This window comes from Acinonyx jubatus, chromosome E3 (genome assembly GCF_027475565.1).
Source record: "Acinonyx jubatus isolate Ajub_Pintada_27869175 chromosome E3, VMU_Ajub_asm_v1.0, whole genome shotgun sequence".
NCBI lineage: Eukaryota > Metazoa > Chordata > Mammalia > Carnivora > Felidae > Acinonyx > Acinonyx jubatus.
The window spans coordinates 26825961-26853063 of record NC_069398.1 but is presented as its reverse complement, the minus strand read 5'-3'; the positions used below and the strand labels follow the sequence as shown (position 1 = coordinate 26853063).

Here is a 27103-nt window from a genome sequence, read left to right as displayed (position 1 = left end):
GCGGGAGGAAGCAGAGGGAGCAGGGTGGGGGCCGCCACTCCGGCCGCCAGGTCTGGCCAACGCTGGCCCTTCCAGCGGGGACCTGGCCTGGGGCAGCGTTTCCCCGGGCTGCGGCCGCCGAGCCCGTCCATCCCGCGCTCTCCCGTCCCGCCCGAGCGGCGTAAACAAGGCTATTCCCAGGCGGCCTGGATTCCCTGCGGGAGGCCCGGCACTCCAGCCCGCGTGACCCCCGCCCACCACGCCGGGAACCTGGCAGCGCCCGCCGCCGAGGAGAGCGCGGCTCGCGGGGAACAGGCGGGGAAAGCGGCGCGCCGGGCGTCGGGGGAGGGGCGGGCGAGGGCAGGTCAGGGCAGCCCCGGCCCGGGCCCAGCCCCCCGCCCCGCCCCCCGCCCCGCCCCCTCCGGGGGCGGCTGGAACTGGTGACGGACAGGCTTCCGGGCCGGTCACGGCGCGCCTCGCGGTCCGGAGAGCCCCAGAGGGGCGGGGCGCGCGGTGGGGCTCCAGAGGGGGCGGGGGCGGGCGGGGAAGCCTCTGGGTGGGGCGGGGCCGCGGGAGAGTAGCAGCGCTCCCAGCCAATAGGAGGCGGAAGCCGTCCCGTTAGAGCCGGATCCCAGCGGGTAGGGCGGGGCGGGCGGCGCCGTGGGGATCCCGGGGCGGCCCAGGGCCCCTGACTCGGCTCCGCGCGGCGACATGGACCGGATGGCTAGCTCCATGAAGCAGGTGCCCAACCCGCTGCCCAAGGTGCTGAGCCGGCGCGGGGTGGGCGCGGGGATCGAGGCGGCCGAACGGGAGAGCTTCGAGCGGACTCAGGTGAGGACCGGGGGACCCCGGGGCATGCGTGGCTTGGGCATCCCGAGAGACGCAGTGCCCGGGAGGGGCTTTGAAGGGGGCAGAGGTCTTCAGGCCCAGGGAGGACGGGGCAAGGGGGCCGCGAGAGGGAGCATCTGGGTGCTCAGGTCGAGGCGATCCTGGGGAGGTCGGGGACCCGGAGGCATCCCAGCTGGCCTGGGGAGAAGGGCAGGGCGGCTCCGAGGAGCTGGCACGACCCGTGGGGCAGGGCAGGGGTCACAGGGACGGTGAGAGCCGAAGGAACGGAAGAAGGACCGAATGGAAGGGGTGCCCTCTCAGCAGGGGAAGCGCATTGGGGGGCCACTCAAGTGTGGCGGCGGAGAGCGGAGCGCTGGACTGGGATGAGAAACGGGGAGCCCTTTCCTCCCCTCTCCATCGCTTCTGGGTTGCACTGACATTCCCCCCACCCCCCAACCCCAGCACCCCCTTCCTAGTGCCTCTTGCTTGGCTCACGCCACCCCCAGCTGTCGGCCTCCGAGGGCCAGGCTGCAGGGGTCTGAGCGGCGAGAAGGAATGTAGGAAATGCGACGTGTGGCCGAGCTTGGAAAATGGGGGCTGGAGGAGAGGGCCGGCCAGGGGCCAGGGGCCAGGGGCCGGCCTTTGGCCGGACAGCCCGCTGCTGGTCAGGATGAGCTGCCCAGTGATGCCCAGAGCCCTGACTTGGGATTTTGGTTTCATCCCCCAAGATGTGCCTGACAGCTAATAGGCAGACTGCCCTATTTGTCCAGCCTGAGCAGGGCTGGGGGCCAAAATTCCCCAGTGTCATCAACAAAAAGCCACAATCCATTTCTACCTCGGAGTTTGAATGCCTGGTGTATTGATTTGACTGAATAAAGCGGACATGTTTCTGGTGTTCATCAACTCGTTTGTATGCAAAATCCATTTCAAAGGGCACAGCACTTCTTTTAATCCCGGTGCCAAAGTTGCATGGGCAGATTTGTGCTTCACTCTCCCGCTCAGGATAGAACCTTTGAAGATCCAGCTGGGCCTCCACAGCCAGAGGCTGGTTCCCCTGCTGTGTTCTGCCTCACCCCCACCGCCAAACACAGTACAATGTGAAGGAAGGCCTTTGGGGTTTTAGATAGAAAGATTGTGAGGACCTGACTGTGTATTCTGTGTATGGAATCTTGCAAAGAAGAAAGCTTTTCACCCCCTGGGAACTTCATCTTCTCTTTCCAGTTGCCTCTGGCCCTTTGCACGTGTGTCTGGGTGGCGTAAAGTAGGGAGTGTCCCCTTCCTGGGTCATCCTACCCCAGGCGTGATGGGAGAGATGGCAGTTCCCTGCTGCCTCCCAGGGACCAGCTGGGTTTGGGTTTCTGGCTCTGTGGACTGGCCCCCTTGGAAGGAAAGAATCTTTCCGTCTGCTTGTCCACTGTGTGTGTTCCTGCCTCAACGAGCTGCCTGATCCTGAGGCTTCTTGCTCCAGGAAGCAGTGTGAATAGTCTTCTTTTTTTTTAACGGGAAAGGAAAAGAAATAGGTGTTCTTTTATGATAACCCATTCCGTCTGGAGTCTCAAATCAGTAAAAACTGGAGCACTAGAGGAAGACACGTAAAACTTTGACCCATTATAGTGATGGAAATTAGATTTGCAAAAGCTTCCTTCTACCCAGGACTGGCATGTCCCCTCGCTATCCAGGGACCACCCAACAAAGGAGACTCTAGGTCAATGTTTGCCGGTATTTTATATGTGGAACCCTTGCGATTGGCCACACCTGACCGAGTGCCTTGTTTTGGGGGTGGGGGGGAGAGTGAGGAGGTAGGCTGGGGCAGGAAAAGAGAGTTTCTCTATTATTGAAACCGTAAGGGGGGGGGGTATGAAAGCAAAGAAAAGAGAACAGTCCTAAAACTTGGCATTAATCAATCTGCAAAAGCTCATTTTGTTTAATGACTTCAACTGTATCCAATGTATTATGAGATATAAAAATGAGCTAGAAAATACTTTTAATGAGTTGAGAGACCATGAGAATCAGCCAAGGTGTAGTGATAATTGTAGCTAATTATTGTGTTTGCCGCTGTTCTAAGTACTTTGCTGTATTGCCTTCTTTAATCTCAACAAGGACCCATGAGGTGGGCATCAGCCCCATTTTCCATGAGGAAATTGAAGCACAGAGAAGTTAAGTCACCTGCCCAAGGTCACACAGCTGGAAGTGGTCCCAGCCTTTAACCACTGCGCTGTGTTGCCTCTGAGGCAACAGTGGCACCCAGTGCCTCTGGGTAGAACGGTGGCATTGGAGTGCAAGAGGTTTGAGTTTCATAGCCAGGCACTTGGATAGGCTATATGACCTCGAGCAGACCTTTCTAAGTTTTCCTTATTATAAAATAAAGATGATACTTACCTTACAGGTGTATTGTGGGGGTTAAATTAAATAAGAGGCATGAAGGCATTTTTGTAAACTTTGGGACACAATTTCAGTGATTCTTGCTGTAATCTGGGGAGACCGAAGGAAGCACAAATGTTAAGTAATGGTGCAGGCTGTGATTAACTCTTCAGTAGGGGGGCAGAAGTGTTCCTAGGTAATGTGATAATTACCGAGAGCACATGCGGAAAGTACAGGTTGGTGTGGGTGTGGAGAGGGTTGGGAGCCCTCACCAGGACCTAACCGCCATTCAGCATGAGATAGTCCTTGCTGGGTGGAGAGGAGGGGAGGTGGGCATTCTAGAAATGGGGAATGGCAAAGGACACGTCTGGAGATGAGAGCAGATGAGGTTAAGTGGCTGAAAAGCAGAATTGGCCACTCCCGCCTCTCAACCTGTAGCACCTGTTACCCTGTCCTGTCACTCTCTATGTTGCCCTCGGTAAACTAGGAGCTTCATGAGGACAAGACTGTGTCTTTTTTTTTTTTTTAAGTTTATTTATTTATTTTGAGAGAGCACGCAAGCTGGGGAGGGGTACAGGGAGAGGGAGAGAGAAAGAATCCCAAGCAGGCTATGTGCCGACCGAGCCCAACTCGGGGCTCGATCTCGTGAACCGTGAGATCATCACCTGAGCTGAAATCAAGAGTTGGACACTTAACCAACTGAGCCACCCAGGCGCCCCATGATTGTGTCTTGCTCTCACCTGTGTCCTCAGATGCCTGTGTTAGTGCTGAGCCAGCTGTAGGTGAGGGTAGAAAATGATTGGTTAACCTCAGCAGGGAAGCCCTCGCCTGGGTTAAACTCAGCTGTGGGCATCAGGTGGCATCTTTAATTACTTGATGCTTTTTCCTAACAGCCCCTGAGTGCCCTCCTGGTCCTTTGTCTCCTACACCCTCAGTCAGGAGCCGTGCCCCATGCCCATGAGAGGACTGTGAATTCTCTGCCTTCCTTCTGGTTAGGCCAGCATCCCTGCCAGAGTGGGGACCCCAGACCCACCTGCCGCAGCCCCCATCTCCAACCTGATCCCTGCTGTGTCCCCCACCCAGCCCATCACAAGCACCCTTCAGGTTCTAGGGGAGTGAAAAGTGGCTCTTGCCCTCAAAAAACTTGCTGGGGTAAAGATACCTTGCTTGGAACACTTTACAGTTTATACAGCACGTTTTAGCCATCGTTGGGGGCTCTACTGTGGTTGGGTATTAAACACCCTCATCTTACGGGTGAGAGCTTGGTAACTTGCCCAGGGCCACCCGCTGGTGACTGAAAAGCAAGATTCAGATCCAGGACTTCAGGTCCCAGGCCCCTTCTACCACGCTGTCCTCATGTTGGCCAAGGAGGGCAATTCTGGAATGAACCAGGAGGGCTGGCACCCATAGACAAAATTCCCTGTCTGTATTTGCTTAGCTGGAAAATGGTTTTCTCCATGGTTTATGTTTTCACCATCCATTTAGTGAGCAGAGAGCGTGGAGGGGACACAGAGATGGGTAAGATAAAGAGACCAGCCTGAGGGAGCTCATGAGTCAGCAGAGAGGTGGACCAGCTACTGTGGGGCTCTTCTACACAGAGGACTTACAGCACCAGCATCACCTACTGAATGAGCTTGCATTTCAGCCAGAGCCCTGGGTAGCCCTGGGCACCCTGAAATTTGAGCACCTCTGCTCTATGGTTGGTGATTGCTAAGGTCAGAGGAGGCGTTGGGGCTCTGGAAACACAGAGCCTTTGGTCACAATCTCTTCCGGTGGAGCCCGCCACAGAGTAACAGGATCCCAACCAACCGTGAGCTGGAAAGAGCCAGGAAACTCGGGTTCTCGAGAGGAAGAGACAGAAACAAATATTTATTGAGGGCCTGGTGGGCACCAGAAACATGCTGAGTGATTTATAGCCATTATTCTATTTAATAGCTCAGGCTCAGAGAGGCCAAGTGACTTGTCCAAGGTCACGCAGCAAGTAAACCAAGAAGCCAGGGTTCTGAAATCTGATGACAAAAACGTCAGGGGGTGTTTCTACCATTTTGTTCATGATCTTCAGCTCTGGCTTTGATTCACCTGCTCGAAAATTTTGGGGTTTGAGCAGAGGGATCAGGGCTTCTTTTTTTTTAATTTTTTTTTAATGACTATTTATTTTTAAGAGAGTGTGAGCAGGGGAAGGGGCAGAGAGAGAGGGAGACACAGAATCCGAAGCAGACGCCAGTCTCCCAGCTGTCAGCACAGAGCCCAACATGGGGCTCAAACCCACGAACTGTGAGATCATGACCTGAGCCAAAGTCAGACGCTCAACCCACTGAACCACCCAGGCGCCCCGAGGGATCAGGGCTTCTTGACTCTGGCTGCACAGGAATGGTTTCTAACATAAAAGGTGCTGTCCCCCTCCTGTCCCCTGCTTGCTCTCTTAGTTGGTATTGGAAAGGTAGAGAGGATGCTAAGAGCTTTCTTTGAACTTGTGGTTCTGTACTTTGGTTTCCTCCCATTGATGATAATGAGAATAGCCAACATTTATAGCATTTGCTGTGTGCACATGGTAAAGGCCTTTACGAGCCACACCTGCTCCCAGTTCTTGGAAGGAATTTACAAATTATGATCCCTATTTTACAGATGAGGAAATCAAGGCTTAGACATGTCAGTAACCAGACCAAGGTTCTGAAGTCAGGGTCAGAGTCGGGACCCAAACTCAGGAAAACCAGCCCCGGATTGTGCTTGATTGTCACCCTGGAGTCACAGCCTAGCCCCCTCAGCTCTCTTTCTCCCCCTAACAGTTGGGTCTCCAAAGTGCTAACCTCACCCCACTTCTCTTTCACCTTCTGTCCACTTCCTCTGTGCTCAGCAACTCTGATAGTTTCTTTTCTTACTTCCTGTGCCGCCACCTCCTGAGTTCTTGGCCTGTGTGACCACTTCCCATTGGACATTTGTCCCTACATAAACCACACATGCTCCAGACTCAACTTTGGGCCTCCCCAGCCTCTGAATGCCAGTGTCTGGTCCTCGCTGGTCCCCTTCAGCTCCTTGGCATCCACTGTGAGTCCTCCCTTTCCTGTTTCCTCACAGCCACACTGTGTTCTGTGATGTTTCTCTTGTCCACTGCTCTGCTCTGCACTGTTCCTGCCCTTAGTACCTCTTGCCAGTGTTGGTGCAATCCCCTCCTTTCTGCTTCCCAAATAGCCTGGGGCCAGACGGGTTGTCTCTAAAGCCCAACACTGGCTTCTGTAACCCCCTTTTTTCAAGAACCTTTGCTGGGTCCCAAGAAGCCCTGCATGACGGGGCACCTAAGGGTCCCTGGTGCCTCTCTCTTCCGGGCCTTAACACCGCATCCCTCAGTCTCCTCCAGCCAGATCAGGTATTCCAGCAAGCAGGGGCCCGTAGCTACCGCCTGTCTGTCCCATTCACCCAGGTCACACCGTGGCTTCTCTCCCAGACTGTAAGCTCTTGGGGGCAGGGTCTGGCTCTCCGTGCTGAGCGAGCCCTTGCAGGAGGCAGGCGCTGGGCCTGTTTGCCAAATGTGTGGATGTAAAACAGTTGGAGGATCTACTGGGAGCCTGGGTGCTACAGGCAGGCCTCTGCTTGCAGAGTACTTTCCCTTTGCACATTTTGGAGACTCTCCCTCTGTCTCCTTTGATTTCTCCAATGATTAACTCTTACTAAGTGACTGCCCTGTGCGCCAGGCTGGTGCGCCCAGGGTATCCTTTTAGGAGAGAGCCTGCAGAGTCTAGAGATGGGATTAGGGCTCACGGTCGATGATTTGGATTTCCGTTGAGTTCCGAACACTTTATAAACATTCCCAGAACACGGGCTTGGACTTCCCAAGGTTTCTTTCTGCTTCGGGTGGGGCCATTCTGAGCTAGAAGGTATTACGGGGAAGGGAGAGAAACTGGCCTAGTGTGTCCCAGGCACCTGATGGCAGTGGCCTGCGTACTGCTGCTGGAGTAAGGGATGTGCACACGAGTGCAGAATAATGTGAGAGTGCTCCCTGGGGAGTGAGCAAATCTGGCTCTGCTACTGAATTTCTCCGCTCAAACTGGGGAGGCCGGGCAAGATTTCCAGCTCTCAACCATTTGGGCTAATAAAATTCCTGTAAGCGGGTTTCCACCCTGAGGAATAGGGACCCGCGCTTGATCGGAGCTCTAGGCTGCTCCCTTGAGAAGCTTCCACATCCCCCCTGTATGTAGACTGGGGCGCATGAAAGGATGGGGCTGAACCTTGCTTAGAATGGGATGAGGAGCACCCACGTGGCCGGAGAGCTGAGTCCCCGCCCCACTTGGGCACTGAAAGGGCTCCTTGCCTGGCATGTCAGCAAGGCACCGAGGAGGACTGTTCTACACCCCTTGTCCACCGGCCCACTCACTCCACCACCTTGGGACAAAGTACGGAGCAGACCTGGGTAGGGGGTGGCGGGGCGGTGGGCCAGCGGCCAGTGATTCTCCCGCATCCAGAGGGTTGATGGCCTGGAGAGGTGCCCACCTAGGAAAGGGAGCTTGTCAGCCCCACCTCCTGGCAGGGTGGGGGCTGCTTCCTGTTTTCCTTCCCCGGGCAGGCGGGGAGGAGCCCTGTTCCTGGCTCGTGGGCAGTCCAGTCTGACACAGTGTGGGCAGAGGGACGGGGATTGAAGGTGTCCTCTGGCTGAGACGGTGGAAGGGAGAATGGGGATTTTCTTGGATCTGAAAAGTTGCTGCTGCCGCTTCTGTTAGCGCTACAAGACAGCTGTCGGAAAGCTGGTTGGGGCCGTTCAGGAAGCCAGTGTGGCCGATTGCTTCTGATTTTAACTGATAGGCAGTTTATAAAGCACATTTGCACATAACCTCCCTTCAGCCACAGAACAGCCATGTGACAAATAGTGGGCCGTTCTCAAGTGTGGTCACTGAGGCTCAGAGAGCTTAAGTGACTTGCCCGAGAGCACTCAGGAAATGGGCTCGCAGAGGCTTGAACCTGGTGGGTCTTATCTCAAATTGTGCTTTTTCTAGATCTCCCTTTAAAGCTGAAACCTGGTCTGGGGCTGGTAACTTAGAAAAATGACAGATTTTTTTTTTCCTCTAAGTCTTTTCCAATTGATTTATTTGGACTTCTGAAATTCCTCCCAGAAGATTTTTGCAACACACATAACTATCAGAGGGCCTGCTTCCAGAATGTGTAAAAAAAAAAAATCCGAAAAGAGATCAAAGGACCGCCTAAATGAAAAATAGGCAGGAAGAACGTCACAAAAGAGAATGAATGGCCGATAAACATATGAAAACTTGCAACCTCATTAGTAATCAAGGAAATGCAAATTAAAATTGCAATGAGGGGCACCTGGGTGGTTCAGTCGGTTAAGCATCCATCCTACTTCGGCTCAGGTCATGATCTCACAGTTCATGAGTTCGAGCCCTGCGTCGGGCTCTGTGCTGACAGCTCAGAACTCGGAGCCTGCTTCGGATTCTGTGTCTCCCTCTCTCTCTGCCCCTTCCCCACTTGCACTCTGTCTCTCTCGGTCTCTCAAAAATAAATAAATGTTAAAAAAAATTTTTTTTAATTGCAATGAGTACTATGGGTACAATGAGTACCCACAAAAAAAATTAAAAATTTTTTTAATTGCAATGAGATACGACTATGTACCCATCAACATGGCTGAAATAAAAATGGAAAAAAAAAGAAACACTGACGGTGCCGAGCATTGGCAAGGGTGCAGAGCAATGGAAACGCTCGTGCATTGCTGACGGGGCTGCATGTTCGTGCAACCGCGTTGGGTAGCAGCCTGGTGTTATCCTAAAATTAAGGATGTACAGACTCAAGAGGCCAGCACTTTTCCTGTTAGCTGTATACCCAACAGCAGTGCACACACGTGCCCCAAAAGATCTCTGGAAGCATATTCATAACCACCTTTTGCACCAGCTCCAGACTGGAAATAATCCAAAAGTCCTTAACAGTCGATGGATCACTGACTGAATCGTGATGTGGTCTCTCCTCGGGATACTGCACAACACGGAGTATGAAGAAGCTGGAGTTACATTCAACAACGTGGATGAATCTTACACACAGAATGGTGAATGGAAAAAAAAAAAAAAGGCAGAGCCAAAAGGACACCTTCTGTATGCTTCCATTTGTATCAAGTTCACAAAACAGGCAAAGCTAAACTGGTATTAAGTGTGCTGCTTCGACGGTAAAGCAGTAAAGAAATAAGGGGAAATTGGGGGACGGACGATCACCGTAAAAGGCCAGATAAATATTGTCCTTGGATGCAAGGGAGGTTAGTGATTGGGAAGATGTACAAGGAGAGTGGCTGAGGTCCTGCCATCAATCTGTTGATTGGTCTGTGTAGTAGTTTATGATAATTTATTAAGCTGTACATTTTATTTTGTGCACTTTTTCTCTATGTTATATTTCAAAATACAGAAGGTTAAAAAAAAAACCTCCTTCCAGGGAGTAAGAGACAGTGTCTTGAGGAGGCCAAGAACTTACCACTTACATGCCCACCCACCGTTTGAGGTCTCCCCCAAATATAGCTTCCCCTGTGAAAACCCTTCTTTTTTTTTTTAATTTTTAATGTTTATTTATTAGAGACAGAGACAGAGACAGATCATGGGCATGGGAGGGGCAGAGAGAGAGGGAGACGCAGAATCTGAAGCAGGCTCCAGGCTCTGAGCTGTCGGCACAGAGCCCGACACAGGGCTCGAACTCACCAACTGTGATATCATGACCTGAGCTGAAGTTGGACGCTTAACTGACCGAGCCACCCAGGCACCCCAAACCCTTCTTTTTTTTTTAATGTTTATTTATTTATTTTGAGAGAGAGAGAGAGCATGAGCAGGGGAGGGGCAGAGAGAGAACCCAAAGCAGCCTGTGCTGTTAGTGCAGAGCCCAACACGGGGCTCGATCCCACAAACCACAAGATCATGACCTGAGCCAAAAATAGGAGTCAGGTGCTTAACCGACTCAACCACCCAGGTGCCCCTCCCCTGTGAAAAGCCTTCTGATGCAGCTTTTGATTGAAGACACACAAATATCCAAGCATCATGTTCCAAGCCCCGCTGTAACAGGTAGTTGTGAAGTTGAGACTTATCATTAGACCACACTGAGCGTGTTGCCCTCGGCTTCCATTCATTTGTGTCTTGTGTCTGCAGCGGCAGACGGGCCCTCAGGTCCTCCCTCGTCTTTCAGTGAGTCACTCCATGTCTAGCAGAGGGAATTACACACTGGCTAAGGCTCGGGAGGTCCGTGAAGTACAAAATAAATCAGGTGATGAAAAGTTCTCAAGGGAGAGAATGAGAGAAGAAAGTGTGGTCTAGGCTCAAAAGAAGCATATTTGAATAAAAGCAAAGATCTGGGGTGGGGGGGGCACCTGGGTGGCTCAGTTGCCTAAGCGTCTGACTTCGGTTCAGGTCATGATCTCATGGTTCGTGAGTTCAAGCCGCGCATTGGGCTCTCTGCTGTCAGAGTGGAGCCCACTTCAGATTTTCTGTCCCTCCCGCCCCACGGCCTCTCTGCCCCTCTCCAGCTTGTTCTCTCAAAATAAATAAACAAACTTAAAAAAATAACAGTAAAACTAGTTAAAAAAAAAAAAGATCTGGGTGGCGGACTTGTGGAAGACATGACCCCACGTTTGGCTTGTGCTCCACAGATGTAGATCGAGTCTTGCTTGACGAGCAATGTGTGAGAACCTGGGAGCTTGGGGGATGTCTTGAGGGAACATGGCCGAAACGCTGACCTTCTAACAGTGGTTCTGTGAGGTCCCTGTCCTGCTGCATGGTCCCTGGGGCCAACCCACAATGACAATGACAGTTCTTAGTTTAGACAGTTGTTGGGGTGTGTGTGTGTGTGTGTGTGTGTGTGTGATTACATCTTACTGCCTGTCATGTGGCTCTTCTGCCATATTGATCTGGAAACTAATGCTTTCTCTGGTTTTTCTTGGGTCCATCTTGACCGATGCTATATTCTTCCCTCCCATTTTCCATGATCCTTCAGAAAGAGATTGACAGGCATGAGCTGTGTGGTTTTGCCTCTGAGCAAGATGCAGGGCAACTTCCCTTGAAGTAACAGGTCAGCCCAGGACTCTACCTCTCTGGGCCTGGCACCTGGTAGGCATGCCAAGACTCTGTGTTGAGAACCTTATTCATCTTTGAAGCCTCAGGCTCCTGACCCAGCATCTGGCCCTGAGTGACTCTTGATAAGGGTCCATAGAATGAAGGATGAAATATTTTGAATGAAGCCCTGATGAGTGTCAGCCATTTTTGGTCCCAGTTCTGAACTGTGAACCCTAAGAAGTACACCCTGACTCTGGGTTCACGGGAGCACAACTGGAGCCAGCAAGAGCCGGGGCCCCTGAAGAGACCAGCTGTCTGACGTAACTCTGGGTGGTTCTCAGGGACTTCCTCTTGAACGTCAGCTCCCTGACTCATGCTTGGAAGTGACTTGAGGTGCCCTGTTTTCTTGAGATTCTTATTGCAGGAAGGGACCTCCCTGTACAGCCTTCAGCCCATTACTGCTGATAAAAAACAAAACTACCCCAACACACCTAGACCCGAACTTTGTCTCCTGCCACAAACTGGCTCACGGTCCTTTGTTCTCAGTTCTAGAGAATCCCAGTTTATAAACCATCCCTGACCCTTGAAGCTGAAATTCTCGCGGCCATTTTGACCTCCCCGCATTCTGCGCCCCTGCGGCTAGGCATGGAGTCCAGTTGTGTCTTCTTGACTCCTCGATTGTTGTCCATATCGCTCCTGCTTTGCCACCCGCTGCTTCTGCCTTAGCTCAGACCTTTTTCTGGAGCCTGGGCTACGTCTTGCACAGCCCAGCTGCCCTTCCTGCCATCCAGCGTCGCCCCTCGTGAGATCTACCCTCCCTTTGGCTGTCTTAACGAGTTCTGTTTTAAAAGGCATACCTGCTTGTATCACTCCACGTTTTAATTTTTTTTTAATATTTATTTATTTTGGGGAGAGCGTAAGCCGGGGAGGGGCAGAGCGAGGGGGACAGAGGATCCAAAATGGGCTCTGCGCTGACAGGCTGACAGCAGCAAGTCCAGCGTGGGGCTCAAACTCGCGAACCGCGAGATCATGCCCTGAGCCAAAGTCGAACACTCAACTGACTAAGCCACCCAGCGCCCCTATAACTCCATGTTTTAAAAGCCTCTTTGTCACTCTAAGCTGAAACTCAAGCATATGGGCATTGCACAGAGCCAAACTTTGCGCCCCACACCCCCTCCCCCCCAGCCCTACTCTATCCCAGCAGCCCACTGCTTCACGCCTCTGTGTGTCTCCAGGTGGCACACCATTCTTTTTGGCCTAGAATGCCGCTCCCACTTTTTCCACTTGGCCAAATTCCTCATTCTTGAAGTCCCACGTCCAATGGCCCCCTCTCTGGGAAGTTCCTCCACCACTCTTCTGGGCACATCTACTTGATGGTATTTCTGCGTGTTTCTGTGTCAACGTGTTGATCTGGATGACTGTCCATGATGGACTGTGAGTTTCCCTGTAGCTTAGCCTTCTTTGTAGCCCCCACCCCAAGCATGATGCTCAGGGCCCCGCAGGCCCTCAACAAATGTTTGCTGAGTGAACTCATAATGCGTATTGAGGACCTGACTGTATTTGATTGTTGCTCTAACCGAAAATGGAGTAGGGCCCAGATCCCATTCCAAGGCAGGTGCCCCATGCTGGGGTGAATGTACGTGGTCTCTGTCACATTGGACTGAAGCTGTAGGTTTGGCTACGGTGGTGGGGAGAGGAGAGCCTGTTTTAGGAGTGGAGGATTCAGTGGGAGGGACGCTTTCCAGAAAGAGGCTTGTGCATGCAAGAGTCGGTGTGCTGGGAGCCAGTATTCCCGAAGTGTGTCCCACAGGTGGGATGACAAGGATGTGGTAGGCAACACAATATACGCCCCCTCCCCCCACATTCACATGGCGAAAAGGGCCTTTGCAGATGTAATTAAGGACCTTAAGATAGGGAGAGTAATCTGAACTTTTCCCAGTAAGGAACGCAGCTGCACCAGCACCTTGAATTTAGCCCAGTGAAACCGAGTTAGCCTTCTGACCCGCAGGACCGAGAGCTGATAAACGGGCGTTGTTTTAAGCTTCTAAATTGGTGGTAATTTGTTACTTTGGCGATAAGAAGCTGATACGGGATGATAACAGGTAACTCACGCTCTGGGACAACAAACCTCATGGAGCCCTTGCCTCGCTGCACAGACAGGCCACCCTTTTTAAACCCGGAGGGACACTTGTTATTTCATCTGTGCTTATTGTGGCCATAGATAAAACATTGCGTTTCCACACTTGGTGCCTATTCACAGAAATCTTATCCTGGGAAAACAATTCAGCCGTTCAAACATTCTTTCCTGCTGCGCCGTGGGGTCCTTTGGTGCAATTCCAAGTGTGAGGGTCACAGATATAATTTACTTAACCTTACTTTTTTCTTTTTCTTGATCAAGCCCTGTGCTGTCTATTAAAAAAGGCGGGTGAGAAATCCCTTTGTTTTCTCTATGATCATGATGGCGTCTTTGCTCGAAAGAGAGCTGACTTGTGATCAGGAATCAGAGGTGGTGATAAATGAACAGCTTCCCTCCGGGTGGCCCTGCAGTGTGCTGGTCCTTCTTCAGGGTCACCAGGGTGGTCTGGAGTGTGCCTGGGTAGTCCTGGCAGCCAGGAGCTCCCTTAGCACTGAATTAAGAATTGGGAACCCTCAGGGCACCTGGCTGGCTCAGTCGGCAGAGCATGAACGCTTGATCTCTGGGTTGTGAGTTCGAGCCCCATGTTGGGTGTAGAGATTGCTTAAAAATAAAATCTTTAAAAAAGGAAGGGGCGCCTGGGTGGCTCAGTCGGTTAAATGTCCGACTCTTGATTTCAGCTCAGGTCATGATCTCGTAGTTTGTGAGTTCGAGCTCTGTGTGGGGCATCTGTGCTGATAGGGCGGAGCCTGCTTGGGATTCTCTCTCCCTCCCTCTGTCTCTGCCCACATTCACTTTCTGTCTCTCTCTTTCTCAAAATAAATCAACTTAAAAAAAGAAAAGAATCAGGAAGTCTTGCTTCTCCTGGCTGTGGTTCCCCCTGCTCCATCGTGGTCCCTACCTCCTACATACAGGTCTTCAGTCACAGTCGTGAAATGAGGGGGATTGGCTGAGATCACTCTGAAGGTTGAGAGACTTGGTGATTCTGTGAAAGCACAGTTATTGACTAAAGCAGCAGCCCTGTGAGAGTTGACTGTCTTTTGACAACACCTGGCCCTTGTTATTCCAGTTTTGCTGTCCCGTTTCTCAGCTTCGAACACGGAATTCTGTTTGGCTTTCCTTCTCTGTGAGACCTTCCTCTGTAGCCCTGGCTGCACTTAACTTCTATGGGTAACTTCTTCTGCATTGGTCAGAGATGGTCTTGTGCCTCCCCGCCCACCAAGAACTGGCCTTCCAAAATCACTCACACAGGAAAATTACCTAGTGAGAAGTCTTTTGCAGTTGGTCACTTCTGCCCAAGCACAGTCTTCTGTAGGACCACCAGGTACATCTGCATAGTCTGAGCACTGCAAAACTCTGGGAGCAACTTCTGATCTTGGGCTTCCCGGGGTTAGTCCGTTAGGCCAAGGTGGTAGCACATGACAAAAATGATTTTCCAGAAAAGCTCTTTGACGCTGACTCAAAGGCCACGCAGGGTGTCCAAAAGGGTGCCATTTTGTCTTCTGCCAGCCTGCTTCACACGTTGACCTTCCCTCCCTGGTGCCTCCCATTTTCTGAGGTGTGGCCTCTGATCCAGTCCAGTTTCCCAGAGGAAAGTGAGGATTAGAAAAGAAACTTCAACTCGCCTAGGGTCCATTCTGCAAATCCTTGCCCAGATTTGAGGCAGACCCAGCCTTGTGTCTGGGTCCAGGTTGTGCCCCAAGACTCTGTAAAGGTTAGGAGCATGGGCTTTAGGTCCGGCGGGTCACCTGCCATGGGTTCCAGGCAGGCTGCTTTACAGAGACGCTGGTGGGCATAGCTTGATCTGACTCAGTTAAGCAGAGAGCCATGGGAATAGCATCTACGGTAATGAAAATACCTACCTCATAGGCGGTTGAAAGCATTAAATGACATAATGCAAAGAAAACGCTCAGTGCATTGCCATCCATAGAGCGAGCACTCAGATGTTTCAGCTCGTGGGGTGCTTGGGTGGCTCAATCAGTTAAGCATCTGACTTCGGCTCAGGTCATGACCTCGTGGTTCGTGAATTCGAGCCCCTCATCAGGCTCTGTGCTGACTGTGCAGAGGCTGCTTGGAATTCTGTCTCCCTCTCTCTCTCTGTCCCTCCCCTGCTTATGCTTTCTCTCTCTCTCTCAAAATAAACAAAGTTAAAAAAAAAAAAAAAAGAAGAAGTATCAGCTGATATTATGGTTCTCTTACTAGTACTTAAGCACATCTAAATTTGGGGGACTAGTGTACTACTGGGCACGGGGTAGGCTCATGGCTGTGAGATAAGTAAATGAATGGATCTTGGCTTCCTTGTTGGTCTGCTGCCCGAGGACGCCTGAGTTGAGGGTCACCTAGATGAGGAAATCCCACATTTTCAAGGGTGGGCACAGAACCACAGGAAGAGTTACCAGGAGATCTCAGGAGGCGATTGCCTGGACCATGACCCCCCACACACTGGCCCGCCTTTGCACCGGACCTGGGGAGGGATGGCGTGCTTGGAGGAATCTGTCTTTCTGGTCCTAAGTCCCAGGGCTGGCTCAAATGTCGGCTAAGATGACAGAGGGCATGCAGAAGGAATTGTCTAGTCTGGAAAGACAAAGGCCGAAGCGAAGGCACAGACAGGAGGGCAGAACACTGGGGTTTGGGTTGCGGCTCTGCCTGTGACCAGTTGTGTGATTTTATTTCCGTTGAAGGTCTGCATGTACACAGTTTCAAGGGTCAGATAGCAACTCAGACTTGTCACCACAATCCAGGAATGTCCTGGTCCAGCACTTTGCTCCTCCCCAACTATTTCCTGCTTCCCAGAAGCACACCACTTTTAATTCTTGAAACTGCTTTCGTTATAGCCATTATTGTGAACCTCATTATAGCCATGATTGTGAACCTGCCATTCTGGAAGATAAAGATCTAGCTTTCATCCGCATATATGCTCCCCCCATCCCCAGGACACTTTTCCTCCTCTGTGCCGCTAGAGTTTTAACTCTCTATTCAGTGTCAACTTTATCATGACCCTGGAAATGCCAGGAGCAGCTGAGTATATGTGGTGTCTTTTCCTTTCCTGCCTAAGTTTTTGTTATTCCCAGACTAATGAATTGTTTTCATTTGCTTGCTTGGGGTTCTGTGTGCTTACCACTGATTCATCCACAGCTCTCCCTTAATATGCAAATCTCCACTTACTCATTATGGTGGGGGTTGCCTCGGTTTCCCCATCCTAGGTCAAGTGAGAAGGCGAATGAGCAGGAGGTTGGAGGGAAGTCAGCAATCGCGAAGGTGACGTCAACCAGCGATGATTGTTGCTGTCTGGAACTTTCTTCCCAAACCTCTAACTGGAAAGTAATTATAGGGCAAGTGAAGGGGTGCCTCCCTGTGCACAGTGGGGATTAAGGCCCACCTAACTCGAGAGGCAAAGTCAGCCAAACCGTATAGGGCCATAAAGAGTCTGGATCAACTCACAGATGACTTAGCCGTGACGTTTTAGGAAGGAAAGTCTGAGCAATTAAGGGTATCCTTATGTCATAGGGAAAGACCTGGACCTCACAGACCCCTTTGGGGGCCTCGTTGGAAGCAGAACTTGGGGCTGATTGGACAAGACTGATCTGATGACACTAATGATATTTTTATGGAAAGAAAAAGTTTCCTCTAATGCCTTAGAAAAACAGTAACTGTCATAGCGATGATGGTGACTGGTGACGGTGTGGTCATCTCCTTCACACCCTGCTCAGGGGACGGCTCAGAGCCTGGGGTTTCTTTCTATTTATTCTCCGTGCCATTGAATGTATTCAGAATGTCTTTTCTCGTGGGAAATGGGAAATAAAACCCATTGGTAGGAGAGAGTCTTAAATGCCTGGGGTAAATTCTCAGCTACTATTCTGCCTTAGGCCTCAGAGTGAGGGGCAGGCTGGGTAATGAGTGGCCCTGAGACCCTCCCAGCCTCTGCCTCCTCATTTGCAAATGACTTTATGTAATAGTACAGGCCCACAATTCCTTGTCTGCAGTTCTGAGATCCCGAAGGTCTGGAAGACTACAGGTTTATTTCAGAGTGTGGTACCCGACCTGTACTTGTCTGGGCCTGTTTGTAGACTTTGTTATGTGCCCGTCTTAGAATGGAAGGTCCTACGATATGCTGCAAAGATGACCGTGTTTGATCAGAGGGTGTTGCCCAAACCCTCAAGTTCTAACTCCCCAGACACACATGACCCCAGAAGTTTGGGATAAGGGATCAGGCCCCTGCAGCACCAACTCCACTGTGTTGTGGCAAGGTTTTGAGCAAGATACTTTAGGGATGAAACATGAAGCCTTATGCCCGGCAAATAGTAGGCGCTTAATATATGTTAGCTGTTAGGAGTCATCGGTTTTAGAATCCTATCTGTGAGACTAGGAATAATTAGGTTAACCATTCAAGTCCAATTTCTTCCGATCAGTCAAGGTCATATGAACGAGTTTGAATTGGAAAGAAGTGAAATGGCAGCTTGGCGTGTACTAGAAAGAACTGGGTGCAAATCCTGTCTCTGCTGCTTGTCACCCCAGTGACCTCGGGCAAATGCCTTAATTTCTTTGCCTCAATATTCCCATCTGTGTAACGGGGATAATAATACCTGTCTCATGGGGCTGCCTTGAGTATCCAGAGAAACCCAAGAAACGGGTATGTGAAAATGAATGGCTCCTGCCAGATACGCTGAACTGGGCACATCACCCGAGTGGTTTTCTTGCCAAAAGTGCATAGCCCCAATCTTATCATGAGAAACATCAGACAAAGCCAGTGAGGGATGTTCTACAAAATAACGGACTAGCGGTTCTTCAAAAACGTCAAGGTCTTGGGACGCCTGGGTGGCTCAGTTGATTAAGCGACCGACTTCAGCTCAGGTCATGATCTCATGGTTCATGGGTTCAAGCCCCACGTCAGGCTCGGTGCTGACAGCTTGGAGCCCGGAGCCTGCTTCGGATTTTGTGTCTCCCTCTCTCTGCCCCTCCCCCAGTCGTGCTCTGTCTCTCTCTCTCTCTCTCTCTCTCTCTCTCTCAAATATACACATTAAACAACAAAATGTCAAGGTCTTAAAAGACCAGGAAAGACTAAGGAGCTGCCACAGACCGGAGACGAGACAGTACGAAGTGGGATCCAGATTGGGTCCTGGAGCAGAAGGAGGACAATAGTGGGAACACAGGAAGCAATCCAAATGAATTCTGTAGTACATAGTTGGTAGTATTGCACCCAGGTGAGCTTCTTAGCTTTGATGATTTTCCTACGCTTATGTAACATGTTAGTTAGTGTAAGGGGAAGCTGAGCAAAGATGTACGGGAACTCTGAACTATTTTTGCAATTCTTCTTAAAGTCTAAAATTATCTCAAACTAAAATGTTAAAAAAAAAAAAAAAAAAAAAAAGGAATGGCATGTTGCTTGGCCGAGCTTAGTCAGGGCTAAGTAAACGTGCATTCCCTGGCTCCCTTGGGTCATCCGGGGGACATTGGAGACGCACATACGCAGGGGGGCCGATCACGCAGGGGGGCCTATCGGTGGTTTGTGAGGAGGGAAAGCGTGACTAATCCAGGCTGCATCGGGGGAGGGAGAGGTCCTGTGCCTGAGCCGCGAGGAGCTTCCCTGACCGTCCCAGGTCTTCCGGCAGAATCGGAGTGGGACCCGCGTGTGCGGTCTGGGGGACGCGCTCCGTCAGCCTCCACCTGTCGCTGCAAAGAGTGGTCAAGCCCTTTGCAGTCAGACAATCTCAGTTTCAGCTCCAGCTCTGTTACTTGTTATCTCTGTGGACTTTGGGGAACTTACTCATCTGTGGTCGGAGATAACGTACTGGCATCTGGGCTCAATGAGTGGGTTCAAGGAGAGGGTCCAGAGCAGTAGCCAGTGCTGAGGGTTGTTTCCTTTCCCAGATGGCACCAGCAGAAGTGCCCCCCCCCACCCTCTGGGTTCCCCACAGCACTCACTTTGTGCTCCCCCGAGAGCCCTTTCTAGGGATGGCCTCCTAGGGTCCATGGCTTGTGCATCCTGTTTGCCACATGACCTAGCGCTCCTCTAGGCCCCTGGGCTTTCAAGTAGGAAGATGTGCAAATGTACTGAGTGGGCGAATGAACAAGTGAGTGAATGAATGAGTGAATGAGGGAGTGAATGAATGAGTGAGTGATAAATGAGTGAATGAATGAATGAGTGAGCGAATAAATGAATGAGTAAGTGAAGGAATGAGTAAAAGAGTGAAGGGGCGAATGAGTACATGAATGAGTGAATGGGTGAGTGATGAATGAGGGAGAGAATGAATGAATGAATGAGGGAATGAATGAATAAGTGAATGAGTGAGTGAATAAATGGATGAGTGAGTGAGTGAAGGAGTGAGTAAAGGAGTGAACGAGTGAGTACTTGAATGAGTGAGTGAATGAATGAGTGAACAAACGAATGAATGAAGGAGTAGCGATGCCCCTCCTGCCTCTCTGAAGGAGGGCTGTGTACTGTATATGATCACTGGCTCACATAGTTGCCCCGTGGCAGGCCATTCTCGAGGATGCCTTTCGAAGTGTTCAGACCAAGCACACCATTTTATTATGATTTTTCTCCCCCTATCTTGGGTGCCAGTCACCTATCCAGAAAAAGCAATTACCTCCTTTTCTTACACCGAACCTCTCAAGCCTTGAAGCTGTGTGTTAGTAGTTCAGAATTCTCCAGGCCTCTCTCCTTGCTGCTGAGAACTTTTTGCCACAGGAAATCAGTCTCATTTTAAGGGCCAAATAGTCACTAAATATAGCCTCCCAGCACAGATATTTAAAGAGCTGCGTTGATGATGTTATGTCTGAACAGAGACGAAGGGGAAGAAATTTTTTTTTTTTTTTTTTCTGGAAAGAAGCATGAAGTTACACCAGCATTTCTATGGGTCTGCAAGGAACAGACTGAGGGTTTGGTGTCAATGTCTTAGTTATGGGATCGCCGGCTTGGGCCTCGGAGTTTAGGTTTCTGGTGCCAGGCATTTTTTGATAATTCCTCCTTATCTCTATTTAAAAATGACTCCTGCCCTGGAGAGTGACCTCCGACGAGTGTGCCCTCCCCGCCAAGCCCAGGAGAGCTGCCCTCCCCCAGCTCCGGGACCAGACGGGGGTGGAGTGGGACCCACCCCACATTATCCTCTCCCAAGTGCTGGCAGCAGGTGACAAAGGCATGAGTGGATGGCGTCCAGAGATCTTTACTGAAAAGTGAGCAGTGGGTGCAGAAGCCAGGAAACAGTTCATGCCTCAGAGAGAGGCCTGAAATTCCACTCATGCTGGCCACCATGATGTGGGGGAGGGGGGTGGCTTTCATGGGGGCTGATGGCTTCCCACTGACTCTCCTCTGGCTTTCACCTTGAGCTCATTGCATGGTCAGGGTAATATCAAGAGAGTATAAAACCTTGGAGATGATGTTTTTATTTCTCAAATATTCCTTCTAGCATATAAATAAGACTATTTTAGGACTTCTTCAGAACTTTCTTTGGGGCTGAATTTATGATCTCTTTGGGAGAGAAACTTCATGGCTGTTTTCTGTAAGAAACTGCAGTGAACTATCTTAGTCTTTGTCTGAAGATGTCTACATATATCACTCTTTCACCCCACCCCCCCAACCCTGTCATAACCAAGATTTTATTGGTACTTGTTTGTTGATTGGTACTCGGACATCATGAGTTAATGCTGGTATTAAAAAGTCTACGCAGTGTAATTGCGATACTTTGCTAAAGAGTTACTTAATCAGTGTTCCAGCTTAAACTTTGGAGACATTTTATCCACAAGTAGAGGTCACCAGAGCTCGGAATCTTCAAATATTTGTAACTCTCAAGCCTTTTATTGGGACTGTCCTGATAACACGGAATGTGATATCTTACACATTATATCCACGGCCCATTAACAGGTTTGGGGAAATTCTGGACCTTCCTTCCCTAGCCCAGATAGTGTGCAATTCTGATAAGGAGACAAAAGAACACACAGAAGACACAGAGACAACAATAGTAGGAGAAAAACACAAATATGGAAGGTGGGTCATTTAAAATGACTCTGTCACTTGGGTGATGTGTATTTTAGAGGATTTTTTTTTTATAATGCCCTTCAAAGTGGATGGAATGTTAAGTTTACATCAGACAAAGCCTTTCTTAGTCCAACATTCCACTATTTTCTGCTTTTTCTAAAATTAACTAGCACATTTTATCTCTTAAAAAGTCATTGTACTGGGGCATCTGGGTAGCTCAGTCGGTTAAGTGTCCAACTTTGGCTCAGGCCATGATCTCACAGTTTGTGGGTTCGAGCCCTGCATTGGGCTCTGCGCTGACATCTCAGGACCTGGAGCCTGCTTCAGATTCTGTGTTTCTCTCTCTCTGTCTCTCTCTCTCTTTCTGCCCCTCCCCCACTTGTGCGCTCGCTCTCTCTCTCTCTCTCTCAAAAATAAATAAACATTAAAAAGTAAATAAATAAGGGGTGCTGGGTGGCTCAGTCGGTTAAGTGTCAGACTTCAGCTCAAGTCATAATCTCATGGTGCGTGAATTCTAGCCCCACGTCGGGCTCTGTGCTGCAGCTCAGAACCCGGAGCCTGTTTCAGATTCTGTGTCTCCCTCTTCTCTCTGCCCTCCCTCACTCATGCTCTGTGTGTGTGTCTCTCTCTCAACAGTAAACATTAAAAAAAAATGAAAAAAAAATAAATAAAAAGTCATTGTACTTATTTAAAGATGTATTAAAACATGCCCACTCACGCTCTGTGTCTTTCTCTAACAATAAATACCTTTTAAAAAGTTAAAAGTAAACAAGTAAATAAAAAGTCATTGTACTTATTTAAAGATGTATTAAAACATGGGATGTTGTGGGAGTCCATGCTTCTTTAAAAATATGTTTCTGGGGGCACCTGGGTGGCTCGGTTCGTTAAGCCTCTGACTCTTGATTTTGGCTCAGGTCATGATCTCAGGGTCGTGAGATAGAGCCCCATGTCAGTCTCCACACTGGGCTTGGAGCCTGCTTAAGATTCTCTCTCTCCCTCTCCCTCTCTCTGCCCCTAGGCCCCCACTCATGCTTTTTATCTCCCCCCCAAATAACAATAAATAAAATAAAAATATGTTTCAGTTTATTACAGAAAACTTGCATTCCCAAAATGTTGATAAAGCTGCCTCTTAGAACTGTAGGAGAGAGAGTATGTAAGAACCACCACTGAGATTGGTCTAAGACCGCTTTGTCTCCCACAGCATTTGGGCCTGAAATACCTTCATTTTTAGATTCTGGTTCTGCTGTTAAATCTTCTTTAGTCTCTGTTTGATGATCCTCCTCTGCCCATTTGCATTTGTTTCATTTCGCCCCTTTTGTTGAGACTTTTTTGGTCAGAAGATTTATCCTTTCCTATTGTCTTTGGGGGCCCAAGGTTCCATTTTTTTCAAGGCCAGATTAGATTACTATATGCTGGTATTCTTGGGGGTTTCTCTTTAGTGCCCACTGAGCAGAATTGACACTTTCCTTCTTGTCATCTTGGCTGCAAGCAGTAACTATGGATGCAGTGGGACAGGGTGGCAGTGCTAGGTGCCTATGGTACCATGGTAAGAACCTTCCAAAAGCCAGCAACCTGGACACTCACCCTCCTGCCACCTGAACTTCTGGGATACAAGGTGGAGGTAGAAGAGCAGAAGGAACAGGATTAGGATACTGCTTCCTTCTCACCACACTGTTGGGTCTTTTTCTTCCTTGCTTTTAAGCTCTTCTGTTGTCTTGAGGCACTTAATTCATCTAATTGTCAATCCCTTATGGATAATCTACCTTTCTCTCTGATAGTTTTTCTTTTCTCTTCTTTTACTGTGGTGTACCGTGGACACTGGGTGTTTTACTTTATTTGGGGAACTTGTTTTGGCTTTTACTCTAATTTTGGAAAATTCTGAGCCTTTGTCTGATTATTGCCTTTGATTTCTTTATTCTCTCTTTTGCAATTTCTGTTAAGTGTATTGTGGAACTTCTCATTTTATTTATTCCATTTTATTTAATGTCTTTCATAATTTCCTGTCCAGTTTTCTTTCTGCATTTTCTAAGTGATTTCCTCAGATTCATCTTCCTATTCATGAATTCTCTCTTTGGTTGTGTCTAATCTACTCTTTGACTTCTAGAATATCTCATTTGGTTCTTTTTAAAACTCACTTGCTCCTTTTCTGTAATGTCTTGTTTTTGTTCTGTGGTTTCTATTCCTTCCTTTATCTTATTGAACATTTTATTTTATTTATTTGTTTTTAAGATTTTATTTTTAAGCAGTCTCCACACCTAGCATGAGGTTTGAACTCACAACTCTGAGATCAAGAGTCACACACTCCACCGACTGAGCCAGCCAGGTGCCCCTTGTTGAACATTTTAAAGTCCCTTTTGGGGAACCAGTATTTATAGTTCCAAGGTACTTTATTCTCTGTTGAATCTGCTTTTTGTATAGCATTTGATTTTCCCTGTATCTTTTGTCATTTTTGTCTGTGAGATCAGATTATATTCTGTGGGGTCTTGCATGTGCCTTGTATTATGGAAGTGTCCCTTGGGAAAGTTGTATGGTTGTCTCTTCTAGGCCCTACAGGGCTCATTGGTTCCAAGTCCAGTTTTACATGATTTTCTGGGGGCAGGGCTTCCACACTACATGAGTAGTAAGGAAAAGGGAATTTGCAACCCAGGTCAGAGATTCTGGCTTCTCTCTAGGCTCCCCACCAAGAGTCTATGCCTTACAGCTTTGTCCAGGAATTCAGTTCCAGATCCCTGATGCACACACAGTCAGGGGTCTCAACTTTGGTCTCTTATAACATATACCTGGTTTGTTTATTCCATAGCATGTGTATTCAGATCTCATCTGCAGTAGCCTTCTGGTACCTGCATCTACATGTTCATGTTCATCTACATGTTAATAACATTTTTAAGGGGCCGCCTGGGTGACTCAGTCAGTTGAGCATCCGACTTCGGCTCAGGTCATGATCTCACAGTTTGTGGGTTTGAGCCCCATATTGGGCTCTGTGCTGACAGCTCAGAGCCTGGAGCCTGCTTCAGATTCTGTGTCTCCCTCTCTCTCTCTGCCCCTCCCCCACTCACGCTGTCTCTTTCTATGTCTCAAAAATAAACATTAAAAACTTGTTTTAATATTTTTAAGGTTTTTTTCCCCAGCATTTCTACATATTATGTGAGAAAGATCTTATGTATGACAGCTGCTGTCTTTCCCCAAGCGTTAGTCCCCTACTATTCATCTTCTGCAAAACAGCCAGAGAGATCTTTAAGAAAACCCTCCTCCCCCCCCCGAAAAAAACAACACATAAGTCTGATTCTTTCACTGCCTGCTTAAAACCTTCTAGTGGCTTCCTGATTGCTTAAAATAAAACCTGCCTTCATGAAGTGAGCTATGACATCCTCTCTGTGCTGTCCCTCACATCCTCACTGGCCTCGTGCCCCCTGGTCTTCAGCCTCGTGGTATTTCTGCCCATCTTGCTCCTGTCTTGGAAGCTCTGCGTCTGCTTCGTATGTTCTCTGCCCAACTGCGGCCTCTTTTTTCTTTCTTTTTAATTTTTTTAATGTTTTTCTTTATTTTTGAGAGAGAAAGAATGCAAGTGGGGGAGGGGCAGAGAGTGAGGGAGACACAGAATCCGAAGCAGGTTCCAGGCTCTGAGCTGCAGGCACAGAGCCCGATGCGGGGTTCAGACTCGTGAACCACGAGGTCATGACCTCAGCTGAAGTCAGATGCTCAACCGAGTGAGCCACCCAGGTGCCCCCAAATTGCTGCCTCTTTAAAGGGGCTTCTTCTGATACTCCCCCAAAACACTAAGTTATATCCCAACTCTCTGTTGTATTACTTCTTTGTGTTTTCTTCATGGCACCTATCACTGAGTAGAATCGTCTTGTCATTTTGGCGAGGGGATTACATCATTATCCACCCCCTGCCCCCCAAAGCTGGAGTGAGCTCCATGAGCACTAGAAGAATCTGTCTTATTTGGGGCACCTGGGTGGCTCAGTCGGTTAGGTGCCTGCCTCTTGATTTCGGCTCAGGTCATGATCTCACGGTTCGTGGGATTGAGCCCTGTGTCGGGCTCTGCCCTGACAGTGTAGAGACTGCTTGGGATTCTCTCTCCCTGCCCCTTCCCAGCTTGTTCTCGTTCTCTCTCTCTCTCAAAAATAAATAAACATTAAAAAAAATTTTTTTTAAATATGTCTTATTTACTATTGACTCTTGGCCTCCTGCCCAGTGCAGTGGGATAGAAATGAACCTGAGGCTTCTCCTTGGTAGATGAGATCACTCAAACCCCTGCCGCCTCTCTCCAGAATTCCTACCGGGAATGTCAGGAAAGAACCCACCTGAGGCAGAGTCAAAGATCCGTGTTCGATTCTGGCCGCAAGGCATATTCCCCGTGTGATCTTGGGCAAGTCACGTCCTTTCCCCCAGTCTCCATTTCCTCACCTCTAAAAGCAGGACAGCCGTGCGTGGTCGAGATGTTGTGAGGATGTGACGTGGATGTTCTCATCGTCTCGGGAGAGGGAGCATCGATCCTTTTCATTTAGGAGTAAAGGCATTCACCTCTCAGCGAGTGGCTGCGTGGGTGCCCCCTTCCAGGACCGTGGAGCCCTAGGAGACTTTCCTCACTGTGTCCCGTGCATTTTCTTGTTGGCTTTCTTCACATGTTGGCTCTGGTCTCTGCTGTGGCTGTTTTTCGGGTGACTGGATGGTAAGCTCCGTGAAGGCCCACCATCAAACCTATTTTTGAGGGCTCGCTCTGTGTCAGGTGTAAAAACCAGATCCGGCCCTCATGGAAGCGTCTGCCACATCCCTTGAGGGCAGGCATCCCATTGTCCGGTTTGGCGCGTTCTCCAAAAGTCCTGTCGGGGGTTCTGAGGAAGTAAGTTAGTTGACACGCCTACCTGCCCCAAAAGCATACATCCTTCAGCACAGAAGGTTTCCTAAGTGCCTGCCGTGCTAGGAGTCTGGAATGAATCAGACTTGCTTGCCGAGTTCAAGTTCCTCCTAGACCGAAGGAAGAATGTGGGCTGAACGGTCACTCCAGTCCGCTAACCGCAGAAGCAGAAGATGCCAAAGTGGGTGGGAAAGAGCCCAGGAAGTCAGGATGACCAGTCTCAAGTCGCTTATGAAAGAACTCAGGGCCACACCGTGGCTGGCACTGATTCTAAAGCTGACGGCCCTGGAGAAGAGGAGAGAAGTTCTGGGCAGACTGGACAAGCCAGGAAGGCTTCCAGGGGCAGGAGGGCTTCAGAGGACAAAGAGGTGGGGCTGAGGAGAAAAGAAGGGAAAAGCGTATTGACAGGGAATGCAGCATGCAGACTGGCGTCCTGGAGGCTGGATTCTCTTCTGGCCTTGTTTTGTTTGGCTCACACGGTGTTTTTTAAAAACTGTAACTTAATGTTTTCACATGGGGGGCACTCCTGCCCCATGATCCCCAACATTTTGAATTTCCATCCCCGACCTGCCCAAACACGTTCACGGAGCCAGCCCAGGATCCCTGCACGAGCCACTGAAAACCCAGGAGAATCCGTGGAAAAGAGAATGAACGGTCAAGTTCAGCGTCAGGAATAAAAGTGCTGGGAGCAAGATGTATAAAAATCAATAGTACATTTTCCTCCACAACAGCAGCCAGCTGGAAAGTATCTTAGAACACAGATCCTATGTGAGTAGCAAAGCAGCAAGATCATCCCCTGCCTTTATAAAAATCTGAAATCTCCAGGCATTCACTCGAATCACCTTTATTGAGTGTCTGCCCTGCATTTTATGTGAAATTCAAAATTTAAAAACGTATGTGAATTTTGAATAGGTAAAATGAAAAAAAATTTTAATTAAAAAAGATTT

At 49.4% G+C, this 27103-nt stretch overlaps 1 protein-coding gene across 1 annotated transcript in view; it reads left to right on the top strand.

The window, feature by feature from the left end:
- Positions 1-620: 620 nt before the first annotated feature.
- Positions 621-27103, top strand: part of HIP1 (huntingtin interacting protein 1) — a 151966-nt gene continuing 125483 nt past the window's right edge. The window contains exon 1 of the mRNA XM_027041974.2: positions 621-810. Within this exon, the coding sequence (XP_026897775.1) occupies positions 691-810 (120 nt within the window). The 5' untranslated portion in view covers positions 621-690. The remainder of the gene's footprint in view (positions 811-27103) is intronic.